At 43.6% G+C, this 18,517-nt stretch overlaps 1 protein-coding gene across 1 annotated transcript in view; it reads right to left on the bottom strand.

Moving 5' to 3' along the window:
- TAFA4 (TAFA chemokine like family member 4) overlaps positions 1-18,517 on the bottom strand; it is a 337,297-nt gene that overhangs the window by 39,162 nt on the left and 279,618 nt on the right. Inside the window, exon 4 of the mRNA XM_077451977.1 lies at positions 7,373-7,528. Coding sequence (XP_077308103.1) covers positions 7,373-7,528 — 156 coding nt within the window. The remainder of the gene's footprint in view (positions 1-7,372; positions 7,529-18,517) is intronic.

Below are 18,517 nucleotides of genomic sequence, written 5' to 3' on the forward strand. Positions count from 1 at the left end.
GGGGTGCCAGATATAGGATCCGCCCCGGGTGCCAAATGCTCTAGGTACGCCCCTGTGCCAGCCATTGATTCATAGCCAGGACCTGCTGATGGGCTGTGTCCAATCACAGCCCAGAGCTCTGTGTTGGTAAACAATACAGATCTCTGTGTCGAGAGGGCAATCTGTATGTCCTTATCCATATAAAACTGGTAGATCATTAATGAAAAGCAGCACACTTTACACACATTACACATTGTTAGGCACACACACACATCCCTTGATCGCCCTAGATGTGAACCCCTTCCTAGCCACTGTCATTAGTACAGTGACAGTGTATAGTATTATCACTGATCACTGTATTAATGTCACTTGTGATGTCAGTGGCAGTCAGTGCCCCCCAGCATCAGTTAGTGTCAGATGCCACGCCGCAGTATTGCAGTCCCATTATAACTCACTGATTGTCGGCATAAGTAGTATAAAAAAATAAAAATAAATTCAAAAATCCAGTATATGCAGTATACACCATAGTTAGTAAGCACTATAATTTTCAAGCAAACCAATCAATATGCACGTTTTGGGATCTTTTAAATCAAAAACATGTAGCAGATACCATTCTTCCAATATAAGCGTTATTTGACACATTCTGTAGGATAACCTCTTGTTTGTACAAATTATCCAGAAAATAGTAAAAATTATTGGGGGAAAAAAATATGTAGCAGAATACATTTTGGCCAAAATTTATGAACAAATTTGATTTTATTTATTTTTTATTGGACAGGTTTTACGACAGAAAGTAAAATATGATTATTTTTTTTTTAATTCTCCACCTATTTTCGTTTATATTGCAAAAAAACAAAAAAAAAACAACAGCAGTAATCAAATACCACCAAAATAAAGTTGTATTTGTGTAAAAAAAATTATATAACAATTTGTTTGGGTACAGTGCGCAAATACTAGCTAAAGTAGCATAGTGCCAAATAGTACTGGCCTAGTCATGAAGGGGGTAAAATCGTCCAGTGCTCAAGTGGTTAAAGTAAAGGTTACAGGTTTAGTGTATGTGGTAGGAAAAATCTTCAGACTGATGAGTTCATCTCTCTCTGTCTGCTCTATTAAGGGCGCACGGGCACCGCCCCCTCTCTCCTGCCACCCCCTCTACCACCAATAGATAGATTCATGCATTGCAAGAATCTATCTATGGCCAACGCTGCCACCCCCTATTCAGGCGCCTAGCACCTTTTCGGGAGCAGGACGCCTGAATTAAAGCAGTGAGGAGTGTTTTTGAAGCACCTGATTAGAGCCATAGGCTCTAATATGAGTCAAAAAAGGTGACCTGCGAGCACCATGCTGGGCGCTCACAGGTCACTCAGCTGTGTTAGAAAAGTGAATGAATATTCGCTTTCCTAACACTAAACCGCCTCTACGCCAATCAGGTGCTGGGGTCTGTTACCTGTCACCTTATTGTTTGAAACGACAGGCGCTGCTATTGGACACCTATCAGGAGGAGAGGACGGGAGATGAGGAAGGCAGGAGACTCACGAAGGACCCCCATGAAGGACCCCGTTTGTCGCCGTCACCGGCTGCTCCACCAAGACAGGGTAAGTGCTGGGCAGACAGAGAGTGGGCAGAGGTCACACTGGGGGCAATCAAGGGCACACTGGCAGCATTTAATGGGCACACTGGCAGTGTTTGTGCACACTGGCAGCATATGCTGGGCACACTGGCAGCATTTGATAGGCATCCTGGCAGCATTTGATGGGCAAATTGGCAGCATTTGATGGGCACAGTGGCAGTGTTTGATGGCACAGTGGCAGTGTTTGATGGCACAGTGGCAGCGTTTGATGGCACAGTTGCAGAGTTTAATGGGCACAGTGGCAGCATTTGGCACAGTGGCCGCAATTGATGGCACAGTGGCAGCATTTGATGGGCACAGAGGCAGCATTTGGCACAGTGGCCGCAAATGATTGCACAGTGGCAGCGTTTGATGGGCACAGAGGCAGCGTTTGGGACAGTGGCTGAATTTGATGGGCACAGTGGCAGCATTTGATGGCACAGTGGCAGTGTTTGATGGCACAGTGGCAGCGTTTGGCACAGTGGCAGCATTTGAGGTTACAGTGGCAGCGTTTGAAGGCACAGTGGCATCGTTTGATGGGCACAGTGGCAGCATTTGGGGGCACAGTGGCAGCGTTTGATGGCGCAGTGGCTGCAATTGATGAATTTTTTTTTATTTTTTTAAATGTTTGCGCCCCCCAAAAAAAGTTTTGAGCACCAGCCGCCACTGCTAGCACATAAGCACTGCAGCACACCTGACGGCAACACAACTCCTTGTGCTTCTTTTCCCTCTTCCAGTCTGAGCTCTGAGGTACAAGGACTGTTAGAAGGCCAGTGTTTGCATTAAAAAAATTCCATGTAATGACATATTAATGAAAGAAGAGCTGCAATATTTGTTGCCTTCTATGGTGGCCCCATGCACACGAGACACCGATACAAACTCTGCTGAACGCATCTGCCTGGAGTTCAGCTTTAAGAGTTTACCCCCAAATAAATATTAAAATTGGTTTCACATATGAGCACAGATGCTGGCAGACGCTCAAATGCAGTTAAAAAAAAATCACCAAACTTTTTAACAAATATTTATTTTTTATAGACTTAAAGGAAATCTTAATTAGCCTCTTTTTTTTATGGATTATGTGAATTTTTGGACAGCTGGCTACTCTGTCTGGCAGCAGGATCTCCTCACTGGAATTCATGTCTGGCCGGGTGTCAGGGATGTGAACAGGAGTTCCCAGCTGGCAAAGGAGGGAGACTTGTGATCTGGATACCAAGGGCATAATTACAGCCATAACAGGCTATGCAACCGCTTAAGGACCCCAGTGGAACAAAAGCCCAATTATATCTGGCTACCTAATAACTTATCCAGGCAGAAAAAGAATTCGGTAAATTGCTATCGATGAATAAGTGAAAGTAAGAATAATGCTGCAGTGATAGCTGTTGTTTTGGAATTGCTTTTATCTTAAGCTTCGTACACACGATCGGATTTTCCGCAGACAAAACCTCAGACTTTTGTCTGAAGGAGTGTGACTGGATTTTGTCTTGCATACAAATGGCAAGGAATTGTCAGCCAACAAACACGAACGTAGTGATGTACTACGTGGTTTTTCAGCTCTTTAGCGCCACCCTTTGGGCTCCTTCTGCTAATTTTGTGTTATAAGAAGTTTGGTGAGTGTTGATTCACGCTTTTCATTTTGCACTTTTCCGTTCATTTCTGAGCGGCCATTTGTCGACCAGACATGTTGCAGAATGTTATTTATTATTGGCCTTGGAGTTATTGCTTTGACCCAAGTTCAGTCGAGGAACAGGAGCAGGAGGAGGAGGAGTTCTCAGACCAAAAATGGGTTGCTTTATTAATCATGATCAATTATGTCATATGCCTTTGCTGCGGGAGCTCCAGGAGAATAATCCAGATGATTTTTGGAATTATCTCCGGATTACGGACCCCTGCTTTCACCAACTCTTGGCATTGCTGACCCCCTATATCAAGAAGCAGGACACATGCATGAGGCTTATATTTTATTTTTATTTTTTGAATAATTGATTTCAATAATGATTTGATTTTGTATATTTTCTAGATTTTTAGATGCATAGAATGAACTTTTTGGTTAAGTTCTATTGGCAGATAACATGTCTAATTTTATTTGTTTTCTTTTTTTAATGCACAGTAAAAGAATGTGTAGAATAATACCTGGCTATGTGTTTTACTTCAAATGACAGTTTGGGAGTAGGCTACGGGATAATAGTGTTGTGGTAACTTGCCCAAATAATAATAATAATATAAAAAAAAACATAATAATATTATTCTTGATATCACTAGAAAAAAAAGCCTTTGAAAATGTGTTTGCAATAACTCCATCAGTATCACCAGCAAAGAAGCTTCATTATTATCCCATTAAAGAAGAAGAGAATTGTGCGCTACATTTCATGATTTCATAATTTGCCACGTCACGAATGTTAATTCTCCATTACGAACGTTAGTTTTAGCATGCATGTTTGTACTTTGGACTTTTGTGCGACGGACTTGTGTACACACGCTTGGAAAATCCGACAACAAACATTTGTCTGTGGAAAATTTGAAAACCTGCCATCCAACATTTGTTGGTGGAAAGTCTGACAAAAATTGCCCGATGGAGCATACAAACGGTCAGATTTACCGCCTCGAGTCCCTCGGAATGATTTGAAGCAAGTTTTATTTCTACGTCCGCCAGACTTTTGGGAAGAAAAAGTCCGCTGCAGCCCACACATGATCGAATTGTCCAACTGATTCAAGTCCGCTGGACCAAGTCCGTTGAAAAGTCCGCTGAAAAGTCCGGTCGTGTGTACGCGGCATAAGGCCCCTTTCACACAGACACCTCCATGAAGTGGAATCCGCTTGCTCAGCGGGAGAATGGATGACAGGTCTCCTCTATGGGGCAATCGGACGGAGACAGACAGCCTATCCATTTCCATCTGATCCCATCCACCAGGCAGATGGGGAATAGGACCACCAGCTGTCTGTTTTTGGCAGACAGGATGGGATCGGGTGGCGGTGAGTGTCAGTGGACATGTGTTCGTTGATGTCCTCTGCTCCATAGATGAGACTGGAGGGTCCAATCAGGTCTTCCTGAAAAACTGACAGGCGGACCTGATCGGATCTGATCGGATCACCCATGTAAGTGGCCTAAAGGGTCACTCCACCCAAAATTAACAAATGTCAGAGACTTAAACCAGAGTTTGCTTTTCTAGATCTGTGCATCTAATATTGGGATTTCCCTTTCCCTGTGAGATTTTTATTTAATTTACATCTTGGAGTAACAAAAGGAGATGGCAGGGCCAGTGCTACCACTAGGCAAACTAGGAAGCTGCCTAGGGCACATTGTTGACTAGGGCGCCTAGCCTTTGGTGTTTCTACTCTCTTCTCTCTGCAGCAAGCAACTAAGTCTCAGCATCAGCAGGCAGCCGCCACTCTGTTCGCTCATAGTGTCAGCGGTGGTGGAGGACTGGGTCTGTGTCCCGACTCCTGAATGAATGGACGCAACATTCATTGATGAGTGCTGGTAGGCTGTATTGATGGGTGCTGGTAGGATGCATTTGATGGGCGCTTTATTAAAAAGGTGGGGTATACATGGGCAGGGAAAAGGGGGTGGAGCCAGGGGTGGAGCCGGGGGGGTGACAAAATGAGGTTTCGCCTGGGGTGTCAAAAGTCCTTGCACCAGCCCTGGGAGATGGAACGAACAAAGGTGGGCAAGAATACACAAAACTCCCAGGTGAACAAACACTTACAGAGGAACTGCAGTCTATTCACATCATTTGTATTAAAAACATCTTTGCCAGTCTGAAGCTTCCCTCCAACCACTTTGTATATTATTTTATATATACTGTGATTCTGTACATGCCAAATATGCTGTAGAAATCTCCCTCCACTGAGTCTGGCTGCAACCTTTTTAACTGTAGGCAGCTGAAGTCCCTGCCTGTTCACTTCCTGGATTTACACAGACACACAGAGGCACACCTCCAGCTCCGCAGTCCTGCAGCTCTCATTGGCCCTCTAATGACTCATCCTCCTCCCTTCCTGGCAAACTCAACATTGAGAGAGAGAGCTGTGCATGATTTCATAAGCCTAGGCTAAAGACCAGACAAGAAAGAAGAAGTGGGCTGTATAAGGTATTTACTGGCAGAAAAAAAAAATATTTCACTATCCAAAGTTAAAACAACAAGGGCAGAAGATTTAATAGATCGAAAGCTGAAAAAATGACTGAAGTTCTGCTTTAAGCTGTCCATAAACTAGAAGAATTTTGTTTGATAAAACTGATAAATATTATTGACCGTAGTGAAGAAGAAAATTGATGGAGAGGGTTGGAAAACTTTTCTAGAACAACCAAAATTCTAATACTAATTGTAATGAGCATGTGCACCCCAAAATTGAACGTAGACTTTTAATTATCGGCATGGTAACTGAAAAAAAATGTTCAGGGGGTCATACAAAATGTGTATGTCCATAATGAATGGTACTATCAAATTCTCCAACAAATGATTTCTCTGAATTTCTGATCAGACAATATTCTATGGGTGTATGATTAGCTCTAAGCAGGCCATAGATGGCTTGATTTTCTTTCCTACCACCACACAGTCAGTGTTGATGGGGGAACTCCTCCTGCAGCGCTATTGTGTTCTACCAGCAGGGACTGGGCGGGGGGTGTCAGAGCACATTAGTTACTGCTTATGGCTATAGCTGCTGGCAGTAATTGCATGTCAAAAGTCCAACAGGCTGGTTGTTGTACTTAGGTAGATTGATTAAAATAGGGAATAGATTTATGGCATTTTTATTATAATTTTTTTTTATTGGTAATGGCGGTGACCTGCCATTTTTAACGTGACTACAACATTATGGCGGACACATCGGACACTTTTGACACTATTTTGGGACCATTGTCAATTATACAGCGATCAGTGCTATAAAAATGCACTGATTACTGTATAAATAACACTAGCAGGGAAGGGGTTAAACACTAGGGGGTGATCAAGGGGTTAAGTGTGTCCTAGGGAGTGATTCTAACTGTGGGGGGGGGGGGGTTGGCTACCAAGGACATGACAGCGATCATTGCTCCCAATGACAGGGAGCAGTAGATTCCTGTCATGTCAATAGGCAGAATGGGGAAATGCCATAGTTCTGCCGCTCCGTGACACGATCACGGGACACCGGCGGACATTGGGTCCACAGGACCCACAGGCACGCGCCCACAATGACACGTCTTAAAGGGGATCTACCTGTACGCTCATTTGTGCAGCCGTGCCATTGTGCCAATTTATATCGTTCTGCACTGGTCGGCAACCGGTAAGGTAGTTGTAAACCCTTACATATACACAGTGAAGTGACTATTCAGGTGATACACAGAGATTAAATAAATCCTCCTGCAAAAGCTGCACCTGTCTATCTTTAGCCCTCTGTCCTCTACAGCCTTCTAAAGCACACATTTCTCACCTCCAGCAGGCAGGATGTATGCATCTGAGGTCACACACTGCACAGCATAGAGCAGGGAGCTGAGTGTAAACTGAGGCCTGAGTGGAGGAAAAAGAAACACCCCCCCTCTACACAGCCTCATAGAGAAACATGCACAGCTGAGGCTGTCAATCACCTGTTGTGTGCTGGAGGGGGGCAGGGCCATCTCCCTGGATTCCGTGGTGTCACCATAACCTTTCAGAAGTGCCTCATGCAGATAGCAGAGGGAAGAGAGAGGAGACAAAAATCACACTAGGTGCTTTGGCTTGTTCACACTAGTACACACTATAGAAGGATATGCTCTGTTTATTTTTTCATTTCAGAGGTTTGCAACCACTTTAAACCAAACACTACATGACTTACCTTCTACACAAGATGGCTGCGCCCTGGTAGTGCCCGCTACTTGTCCAGGAAAACATGAACATTTCACAGTTTGTGATCTCTCCTCAATACGATTTTTATTACAGCATCGGTGAACTGCGACCACCTCACATGTTCCTTGTTTCACCTGATGATACCCTAAAACAGAAGAAGGCAACAGAAGGGTCTTCAGTGAGTGATAGGCAATGCGGGGCTTCTGTGTTAATTCATAATCAACATCTCTATGTATGAAATATCAAATGTGACCTCAAACAATGTTCTGGCAGCAAAGGGGGACCTATTCAAAATAGGGTGGGTTAGTCGTAAAGTTAAGGCTGATCAGTCTGTTTTCATATACAGTATCACACAAAAGTGAGTACACCCCTCACATTTTTGTAAATCTTTTATTATGTTTTTTCATGTGAGGACACTGAAGAAATGTCACTTTGCTACAATGTAGTGAGTGTATAGCTTATATAACAGTGTCAATTTGGTGTCCTCTCAAAATAACTCAACACACAGCCATTAATGTCTAAACCGCTGGCAACAAAAGTGAGTACACCCCTAAGTGAAAATGTCCAAATTGGGCCCAAAGTGTCAATATTTTGTGTGGCCACCATTATTTTCTAGCACTACATTAAAGGGGTTGTAATCCTTTGTGGTTTTTCACCTCAATGCATTCTATGCATTGAGGTGAAAAACATCTTGCAGTGTAGCAGCCCCACTGTGCCCCTGTTTTACTTACCTTGACCCTCTTTTTCTTGTGCCAGGGATGAGCACATCAGTTCTAGCCGGTGTCTCATGTCCTGATGCTGTCAATCAAATCCAAATGCTGGACTCGGGAGCGTGCCCGCAAGGTAACCCCCTCGGGGAAGCGCTTCCCCGAGGGGGTTATCTGATGCAGGGAGGAGCCAAGAGAGCCACTGGGGGACCCAAGAAGAGCAGGTTTGGGGCCACTCTGTGCAAAACGTGCTGCACAATGGAGGTAAGTATGATATGTTTGTTATTTAAAATTTTTTAAAAATTAACCCTTACAATGCCTTTAACCCTCTTGGGCATGGAGGTCACCAGAGCTTCATTGGTTGCCACTGGAGTCCTCTCCCACTCCTCTATGACAACATCAGGGAGCTAGTGGATGTTAGAGGATGCCCCACAGATGCTCAAAAGGGTTTAGGTCTGGAGACATGCTTGGCCACTCCATTAGCAAGACACTGGTTGTCTTGGAGGTGTGTTTGGGGTTGTTATCATGTTGGAATACTGCCCTGTGGCCCAGTCTCCAAATGGAGGGGATCATGCTTTGCCTCCGTATGTCACAGTACATGTTGGCATTCATTATTCCCTCAATGAACTGTAGCTCCCAAGCAGTACTCATGCAGCCCCAGACCATGACACTCCCACCACCATGCTTGACTGTAGGCAAGACACACTTGTCTTTGTACTCCTCACCTGGTTGCCACCACACACGCTTGACACCATCTGAACCAAATATGTTTTATCTTGGTCTCATCAGACCACAGGACATGGTTCCAGTAATCCATGCCCTTAGTCTGCTTATCTTCAGCAAACTGTTTGCAGGCTTTCTTGTGCATCATCTTTAGAAGAGGCTTCCTCCCGGGATGACAGCCATGCAGACCACTTTGATGCACTGCGCGGTGTATGGTCTGAGCACTGACACGCTGACCCCCACCCCTTCAACCTCTGCAGCAATGCTGGCAGCACTCATACCTCTATTTCCCAAAGACAACCTTTGGATATGATGCTGAGCACCTGCACTCAACTTCTTTGGTCGAACATGGTGAGGCCTGTTCTGACTGGAACCTGTCCTGTTAAACCACTGTATGGTCTTGGCCACCGTGCTGCAGCTCAGTTTCAGTACCTTGGCCATCGTCTTATAGCCTAGACCATTTATGTAGAGCAGCAATTCTTTTTTTCAAATCATCAGAGAGTTCTTTGCCATGAGGTGCCATGCTGAACTTCCAGTGATCAGTATGAGAGAGTGAGAGCGATAACACCAAATTTAACATACCTGCTCCCTATTCACACCTGAGACCTTGTAACACTAACAAGTCACATGACAACGGCGAGGGAAAATGGCTAATTGGGCCCAATTTGGACATTTTCACTTAGGGGTGTACTCACTTTGGTTGCCAGAAGTTTATACATTAATGGCTGTGTGTTGAGTTATTTTTAATACTATACATTGTAGGAAAGTGTAATTTCTTCAGTGTTGTCACATTAAAAGATATAATAAAATATTTACAAAAATGTGAGGGGTGTACTCACTTTTGTGAGATAGTGTGTGTGTGTGTGTGTGTGTGTGTGTGTGTGTGTGTGTGTGTGTGTGTATATGTGTACTGTATATATATATATATATATATATATATATATATATATATATATATATATATATATATATATATATAGTTAATTCGTTAAAGTGAGTATAGTTAAATTGTCGCCATTGCCTGTACCAATCAACCAGAGTTCGATTTACATTTGGCAACCTGCACTGGAGGCAACAATTTATGTGCAAATTGCGGAAATCTTTACCAACTAAGAGTCGATTATTTGCAGTGGCTGAGCAACCACGTATATTGTTCTGCATGTTGCTGGCCAGACAAAATAATACGGGACAAGAGGACAATGAGGAAAGCGCTGACATAAAAAAATAAATAAAATTGTAACAGGAAAGTGGAGGCAAGAGATATTTATAAAATATCATTGGAGACGGGCTTTGTTTTGGTTTTTAAACCTTTTTTTTTCATATTTTTTATTTATGTTATATTTTATTTAATTTTTTATAAACTAATCATGTTTAATTATGGATTGTTTTGTATTATTATTATTATTTTTTTATAAAACGGTTATTTTATAAACAAATGTTTATTACAGCGTGCCTTTGCCTCATTCACATGGACGGCTGGATTGGCTTTAAATCCCTGTTTTTACTGCCCTTCAACAGCCCCACTGTGCAGTGGTGGCAGGAGCAGCTAGCACATAGCAATGCGACTGCAATCTTTTGCCTAGTGGCATGCCAAAAATTATACAGCATGTCTCCCTTGGCAGGTGGTACCAGCACCAAACGTGACCCATTGAAATGCTTGTCTCATGGTTGTGCCTCGGTATTTCCCATGATAAAAAGAAAGGGCATTAGGAGGGGTATTAAAAAAGGGCATTAGGAGGGCGTAGTAGCGTCTCCTGAATGCCAGGCAGCTGCTTCTCTACCACCCTCTGAAAGGCAATTCACCATGGATCACGTTTTAGAGTGGAGGTAGAGTGCCACAGGTGTGAACGATGCCAGTGCTGCCCACATGCTTGTTAACCACCTCTGCAGACTGAAAATTCAAATGGGTTCGCTTCTGCTAGAAAAGGTGGGAGGGGGAAATCCCTTTTCTGAATCATTCAGCTGTATTGATAATTGGACCTCCTGCTAGTCTGTTCACAACAGTGCAGTATATCAGAAAAGATGGTGGACAGCATTGAGCTCACCCCCTAAAAGTAGTAAATATGAAATATTGATCATATATATATTTTTTTTTTTTGGCATAATAAGAAAAAACATTCACAAAAACCCTTTCAATTGCCTTTTGTTAGTGATAAAATACTAATCAAGGTGTTATCTCTAATACACAAACAATACAGCAGCACAGATGGTCACGTACAACATACATGTACCCAGCATGATGGGCAGATTCTATCACTACTTTCTATTTTGTGCTTAATACAATTTATAATACAATTGGGGTTTAGGCTCTTTGCATTGTTTAAAGTCAACATGGTATCAATTGGAAGTTCCATTTTAATATGAAATTCCCTACCATGCAGCTCCCTGTAGTAACAAGTCTAGTAATGTAAGGGTTTTATAAGGACATGCAGTAGCAATTATAGATATAACCTAGCCTACTGGTGAAATCGGGTTTAAAAAAAACAACCACTCAAATATGTATTTTATTTATAGCATTATCTGAAAGTTTAGACTTTAGTTATATTGAACAATTTCTTGCACGCAGTTGGGAGAAGGATAACCTCTCGGTCTTCATAAGCGGCTATTCCTTTTATAGAAAGTAAACAAAGTAAATGCGTAAGCCATTGCTGAGCTAAATAAAGTGAAGTACGATCGTAGTGCCATGTCACTTGGAATCACCCTGCAATTCTCAGGATTCTCTATAAAAAAATACAATAAAATGCTAAACAATGTCACTTCGTTTTTCTAATAATAATAATCCATTTTGCTTTGCTAATGCCTTATTTGTTGGCCAAATAATCATCTGCCGGATAAAGACTGCTAGATTCCCACTGCTTTTACAGCTTATCAATGACACTTGCAAGGCTCTTGTTTATCCTGTTTATCCTCGACTTTCTTGTAATAGCTCAATAAGAGAAAAAAAGAGTCAACAATCGGAGACGTCTAGAATCACATAGGAAGAAAAAGAAGAAACTCGAATGAACTTCCTTATTTCAAGTGCTTGTGTCGCCATGCCCCCGTAGGGTTTCTGAAGCAGTGGTTCACCTGTCATCCCTCCCAGCCAGAAAGCCATCTCTCAGTCACTCAGAGACATAGAACAGTCCATAAGCTTTTTTTTTTTTTTTTTTTTTTTTTATTAAGGGGATTGAACTTGGATGGGAAACAGGAAATTATAGGATGCCCAGGAATATTCAGTGCAAACTTGCTTGGCACTTCTATATACACTCCGGTATATACACTCCAGTCTTCTCTCCAGCATAAACTCTTGCTTAAGACCTCATATCCTTCTCTTCTCCAGCACTTCACTTGCTGCAGACTGTTACTCCTCCAAACTAACTAGCAGCGCATGGTTAGGCCTGACACTAACTCAGCCAGGCCTCAGTGAACTGTCATTTGCGGGCAGGGACCTAGGGCACCAGTGGTGTAGAAATACTGTAGTTCTGGTGCTAAATGTCCTCTGTTCAGCTACCAGTACTAGATAGCTCTCTTCGGGAGCTGCCAGCCAGCCCAGCTGTGATGACCTCTTTCTACTGCCCTTCCCACAGTCCTCACTACTGGTACTGCGCCCATCTCAAACTGCAACCTTCCGGTTCTTTCAAGTGTGCCTCTCCCCAGTCCTCTCGACCATGCTCCACTCACCAGCCCTCCTGGCTGCAACCAGTTGTCCTCTCTGGAGACTCTTAGCAGTGTTCTCTCCCACTGTCCTCTCCTTGCTCTCTTATGTGCCTCTCTTTACTCCTCCTGGATGCACCCTAACCCTGGCCCAGGGTCACCATCCCCACAGATACTCCCCCCACCCCTAGATTGGGGGGCTTCCTGTTGGCCCCAACAGCCTCCACACTCTCTCATTCCAGCTCTTCCACCTGACAACGCTCACTCAGCTGGGCTGACCCCTGAGTATTTAAGGAGGCCTGCCCCCTGCCAATCTAGGATGGGGATAGTTCAGGGCTCCTTCAAATACCCCAGGCAGCTCCACCTTTCTTCTCCTCCTCTCTTTCCAGGTCTTTCTAGCAAGCTCTAGTGAAAGAAAAGGGAGTTCTTAGTGATGCTGCCTGTGAGTCACCAGCTGCTACCCTGAGCCACTCCCAGCACAGAATGAAAACAAACAGGCCTAGCTAGGCCTGCCTAAATGTTCCTACTCTTCCAGAAAAATGCTGACTCGAGCACCTACCTAACTAGAGGGTGCTACACTTACTAAGCTGCACATTTTGCTTCAAGTACTAAAAAGTATTTTGCTTCAAGTACTAAAAATAGTTATCCCAAGTAGAATCCCCTGTAAAAAGTCAGGCTGGTTATTAAAGAGGTTCTGCACCTTTAAAAAAAAATATTAAAAGCCAGCAGCTACAAATATTGCAGGTGCTGACTTTTAATAAATTCACACTTACCTGTCCCAGGGTCCAGCGATGTCGGCGGAAGATGACGAGCGATCGCTCGTCTCTCTGCTGCCCCCGCCGCCATCCTCTGTCAGGGAATCGGGAAGTGAAGCGTTGCGGCTTCACTGCCCGGTTCCCTACTGCACATGCGCGAGTCGCGCTGCGTGTCTCTGCTGGTCCGTGCTGTGTCCTGGTAACTGTGTGTTTCCCAGAACACAACGGGGGGCGGGGCATCTGCGGCGGTCTGTCCTGGAAGTGGGTGCAGATACCTGGATTAACTGCACCCCCCTCCCCCCTGAAAGATGCCGATTGTGGCACCAGAGGAGGGGGAGGGATCACATGAGCGGAACTTCCACTTTAGGATGGAGAACTGCTTTAAAATAAAGTGGCCACACGAGGTAAATTCAGTTATTTACATGATTCTAACAAGTAGTAATTGAGCATCACAACAAACCCCCTATGACCTCTGTAGCTACAGGCACTGTGGACTAATTAATTTCAAACACTCACAGCTTAAAGTGGAGCTACACCAAAAAATGGGAAATTCTGCTTTAAGGCCCCCCCCCTCTTCTTTTGGAAATGGTACTTTTTTTTCTGGGGGGGAGAGTACGTGGTCTTAACAGGTACCCGCTCACACTTCCACTCGGATTGCCTAAGGAAGACTGCAGGACCATTCAGAATGTGCATCGTGACTCGTGCATGATGGGGCACCAGTTGTAAAGCTGTCACAGCCGTGTGTCCACAGTGGAACTCCACCCAAAAGGGGAAGTTCCGCTTTAGGGCCTCCTCCCCCCTCTTCTTTAGGAAACTGTACTTTTTTGGGGGGGGGGGGGGGAGTGGGTACCTGGTTCTTGCTTGGATCACCTAGGGAAGACTGCAGGACCATTCAGAATGTGCAGCTCGTGCATGCATAGTGGACCCCCAGCTGTGAAGCCACAAGCTGTCACAGCCAGGTGGCCATAGCTGAGATGGTGGTGCTGGGAACAGAAGACAGATGGAACAAACATCTTGGGTGAGCACATCGCTGGATCCTTGGACAGGCAAGTGTCAGTACCGTAATTCCAAGCCAAATTCTTGGCTTGCATTGAGGTGCATTAGCCTCACTGAAAATTGTTGTTCGCCAAAAAAAAAAAAAATAGACAAAAAAACAGGTGTTCAGGAAGCAGTAGGATCAACTTCCAAATAAATGCTTGACAGCGACTACTTAGCCGAACTCCCAGTAGTCCCTCTCCCAGCAGTGCAGCCAGGGTGTGGAGGAGTATGTGATGGCAAATCACCAAGCACCGGCTGAAAAGAGCAGCGGGGCAGTGAAGAAAATGTGAGCATATACTGCTCAATTAAAGTGAACCTGTTGTTTTATCTGCATCAGCAAAGCACAGGTTCACTCAAAAAAAAGGGCACAATAGCAGCACTTGTGTTTCTATCATGACGGTTTAACGAAAAATATAGCAAACCCTTATGCCGCGTACACATGATCGGAATTTCGCTCAAACTGTCTTGCCTAGATACGGTCACACCAAATTCCGACGGTCAATAACACCGCGACATAAGACACATTCAACGGCACTATAAAAGGAAAGTTTAATGCTTCTGAGCATACGTCGAATTGTTTCCGAGCATGCGTCGAAAAATTTGATAGAAAGGTTTTCCCTCTGAAAAATTAAGAATAGGCTCTCAATCTAAAGAACGTCGGAAACGGCGACAGAAAAAGACAGATTGGCATACACACGGTCGGAAAATCCGATAAAAAGCTCCCAGCGAACTGTTTCCATTGGAAATTCAGGCCGTGTGTACATGGCATTACATGTAACCTCTTCCATTTTCCTTGTGTTTCATTGTTCCTGAATGACGCATTTCCTTCCACATTTAAGGTCAAGAAGTCTTTTAGTACAGAATTCATTAGGTTTTAAGGGTAAGCCTGCAAATGTCTTAGAACACTTATTCGTTACTCAGAGCTCATCTGTATTTTTCTACACTGAATTCTCTGTAAGGGTGTGATGTAAACTTGAAAAGCTTGGCCCATTCATTCGCACAAAGGGTGACCATGAGAATTCAAACACTGAGCCTCGATGACCTTGAGCACAAAACCATCCTTGGCTTCAGAGCGCAGGATTCCATCACCTACAGCACAAGCACAATCGCCATCATTGTGTCTTTGTGTGCCTCCCCTGTTGTTGTCACCTGTGGAGTCAATGCAAGAGGGTCTCTTCAATGCATCTTGTAAACCATCTAAGGTGTGATTTATGTGACTTGCACCCCTTCCAGACAATGTGACTTTTGAAATCCTCTGAATGCACAGAGCGTGTATGCTTGCTTTCCTGGTCCATAGGGAGAGAGCTCATTCCATTTACAGAACTGCAATATCTTTTTAGATTGCCACATCACACAATTGCCTCTATCGTCAATTCTGTCTCACTCAAGCACAAGAGGTAAAAAGCTTATTACAGCTGAAGGTAAATTCCTCCTTGTTATCATGCTAGGGTAACAGATGGAATAGTAGAAGTTTTACAGACAAGCAAATTTCCTAAAAGTGACAAGTTCACACACAAAACCTGGAAACTCAACTGCTATGTTTAAAGAATAACTGCACTAACTGTTATCACATCGTAATATGCCCACATAAATTAGAACCTTAGGAGCCCATTCACACTTTAGCATTGCGTTAACATGCACAATAACCCACTTATTTTTGTGTAATTAGGCATGGGGCCAGGAGTGTGCCTAGGTTAGGAGGCAGACATTTATGTGGCCTCCCCCAGAAACTGCAGCCAGGGATGTGCCCAGAGTTAAAAGGTGGACATTTTTGTGGCCTCTCCCTGAACTTGGGGCCAGAAATGTGCCTACAGTTAGGAGGCAGACTTTTTGTGGCATCTTTCCAGAAACTGGGGCCAGGAATGTGCTTAGGTTAGGAGACAGACATCTTTGTGACCTCCCCTTAGAAACTGTGGAAAGAAGTGTGCCTAGGTTGAGAGTTGGACATTTTGGTGGCCTCCCCCTAGACACTGGAGTCAGAAGTGTGCCTAGGTTAGGAGGTGGACATTTTTTTGCTGTATCCTTTCAGAATTAAAAGCCAGTATGATTCCTTATATACTGTGACCAATAGACCCGTGGCCGCTCCATTTTTGCAGTTTTCCACCTTTGGTTGCTAGGACGCTGACACAACTTTTCAGCTCTCAGAAATGAGGTAGATGGCAATGGAAACCTAGACCTAGAAGTATGTGATAGTCTTGTATTCGAATTGGTGCCACTGCTATGTCAATATGATCCCTATGGAGCATCCGGTAGGTAGATCCTTCCGCAAACCAAGGGATCACCACCATAAGTCTGGTTTTTGTAGACAAAACTCTGATCCAGTGACTGAAGTGTCACATTATAAGGTTATATTTAGAAAGAAGTTTATTGATTGTGAGCAGTATCCAATGTGTTTTAGGGGCCCAAAATTGCCCCTTCATCGGGACTTAAAAAGTAGGGTTGAAAAACCAGTGGCTGAATGGCACTGTGTTGCAGTGTGCACACACACCAGCTAAATCACCAGATACCCCTAGATTTCCCAGTTGTTAATCCTACATCCCTGATGAAGGTCTGATTTCGAGCGTCCCAAATGCATTGGCTACTACACACAATAAACTTCTTTCTGAATATAACATTATGGTGTGGCGCATTGATCTCTGGATATGAGTTTTGCCTACAGCAACCAATGAGGCTGCTATCTTCCGAGCAATCAACGACAAACAAGAAATGGAAATAGAAAACAAGGAAACAAAATGTTTACACAAGGATAAGGATTTTAATTGTGTAGCCACGTGGGCTCAATTTTCGAATTTCATTGAAATCAGCTGAAAATAACTGTCACTTTTTAAAAAGAAGTTTCATCACCCTCACTCCCCAAAAAAAGAAGTTGTGGTTGGAGTTCCGTTTTAAACCCTCAATTACAGTACCAATTGCCATTTCGGCTTCTTTCTTCTCATGCGTAAATAAAATATGCCATTTCCATTTTGTTATTTTTATTGTGTCTCTCCCTGTTATAAAAAATGTTTAATGAGAACTAAGATGAGCAGAAAATCACCTTTTACACCGTCTCCAAGTCATTTCGCAAAAATGTATCCAATATCCAGCTCAATATACAGACAATCAGCTCTTGTTATGAGAATGCAGAATTATGTTACATTAGGCAGTGCAGCGGAAACTTTATCTACGAGCTCCCCATTGTAATAACAGCAGGAATTATTATCAGTGCAGACCTGGTCTTTGCCGACAAGAGAAAATGAATTATTTTGAGAGAAGAAAAAAAAAAAACACACACTATGGAGTTGAATAAAGAAACAAAGTGGGGCTAAGTAGTGAGAACAAAAACAAAACGCAATAATGTCTGAAGGAAAAGGAATGCAGATCTGGTGTTTAAAGACATAAGCCAGTCAAATTGAAATTACACCTTAAAATACTAACACAGAACAAAACGGAACTGCTCCAAATTTCAGTTTTTTTTATAAAGGTACTGCTGTAATGTACAAGCACCCTATACCCTTATGTCAGCAACATTGTGACCTGTATACTGGAGGATTTTTGGAAATTAGAATTCTTGAGATTGAGGGCAGAGTAGAGGATTTTCCAAATTTTGGGTATGGAGGGGCTTAAACTGAGACAGGAGAGTCAAACCATGTATGGGCAGACTGATTGTATCCAAGTCGATCCATCAATTGACTTGGGTGCAACCAACATAATGGATTTTTCAGGTGCAGTTATTTCCAGTGGCTATAGCCGCTGGTAACAATCACTGTGTTTTCCTGGCCGGCATGGCTCCCCGCGCTCCCCCCGCTGGGAGAACACAATAGCTCCACAGTAGGGATTCCCCCATCAACACTGACTGCATTGATGGGAGGGAAATCAAGCAATTTTCTTTCCTGCAACTCGTGGTTACTGAAAAAAAATATCATATCCTCTATTGCCTGCCTTAAAGTGGTTGTAAACCCCTTTGTCTTACTTTTATCTATAGCTAAGCCTAGAATAAGGCTTACCTATAGGTAGTGGAAATATCTCCTAAATGTGCGCCGTTTAGGAGATACTTCACTTGTAGTGCGCCATCAGCGCATGCACAGTGAAGAAACAGACCACAGTGCCGTTCTTTCCCCAGCGTGTGCCGCATGCAGTGCGGGTTCTCTCCATATAGCCAATAGCCATCTTCTCTGAAAAGCAGTCCATGCTCTGATTACTTTTCAGAGGCGTTCAAGGCATACATATTCCCTCCTTACTGCCTGTTTTAACCCCCTAAATGCTGCACCACCACACTGCAACCAGGAGCATAGCACGTGG

The sequence above is a fragment of the Lithobates pipiens genome, unplaced genomic scaffold (genome assembly GCF_037356315.1).
Source record: "Lithobates pipiens isolate NorthernLeopardFrog02 unplaced genomic scaffold, aLitPip1_a1.2 Scaffold_23, whole genome shotgun sequence".
NCBI lineage: Eukaryota > Metazoa > Chordata > Amphibia > Anura > Ranidae > Lithobates > Lithobates pipiens.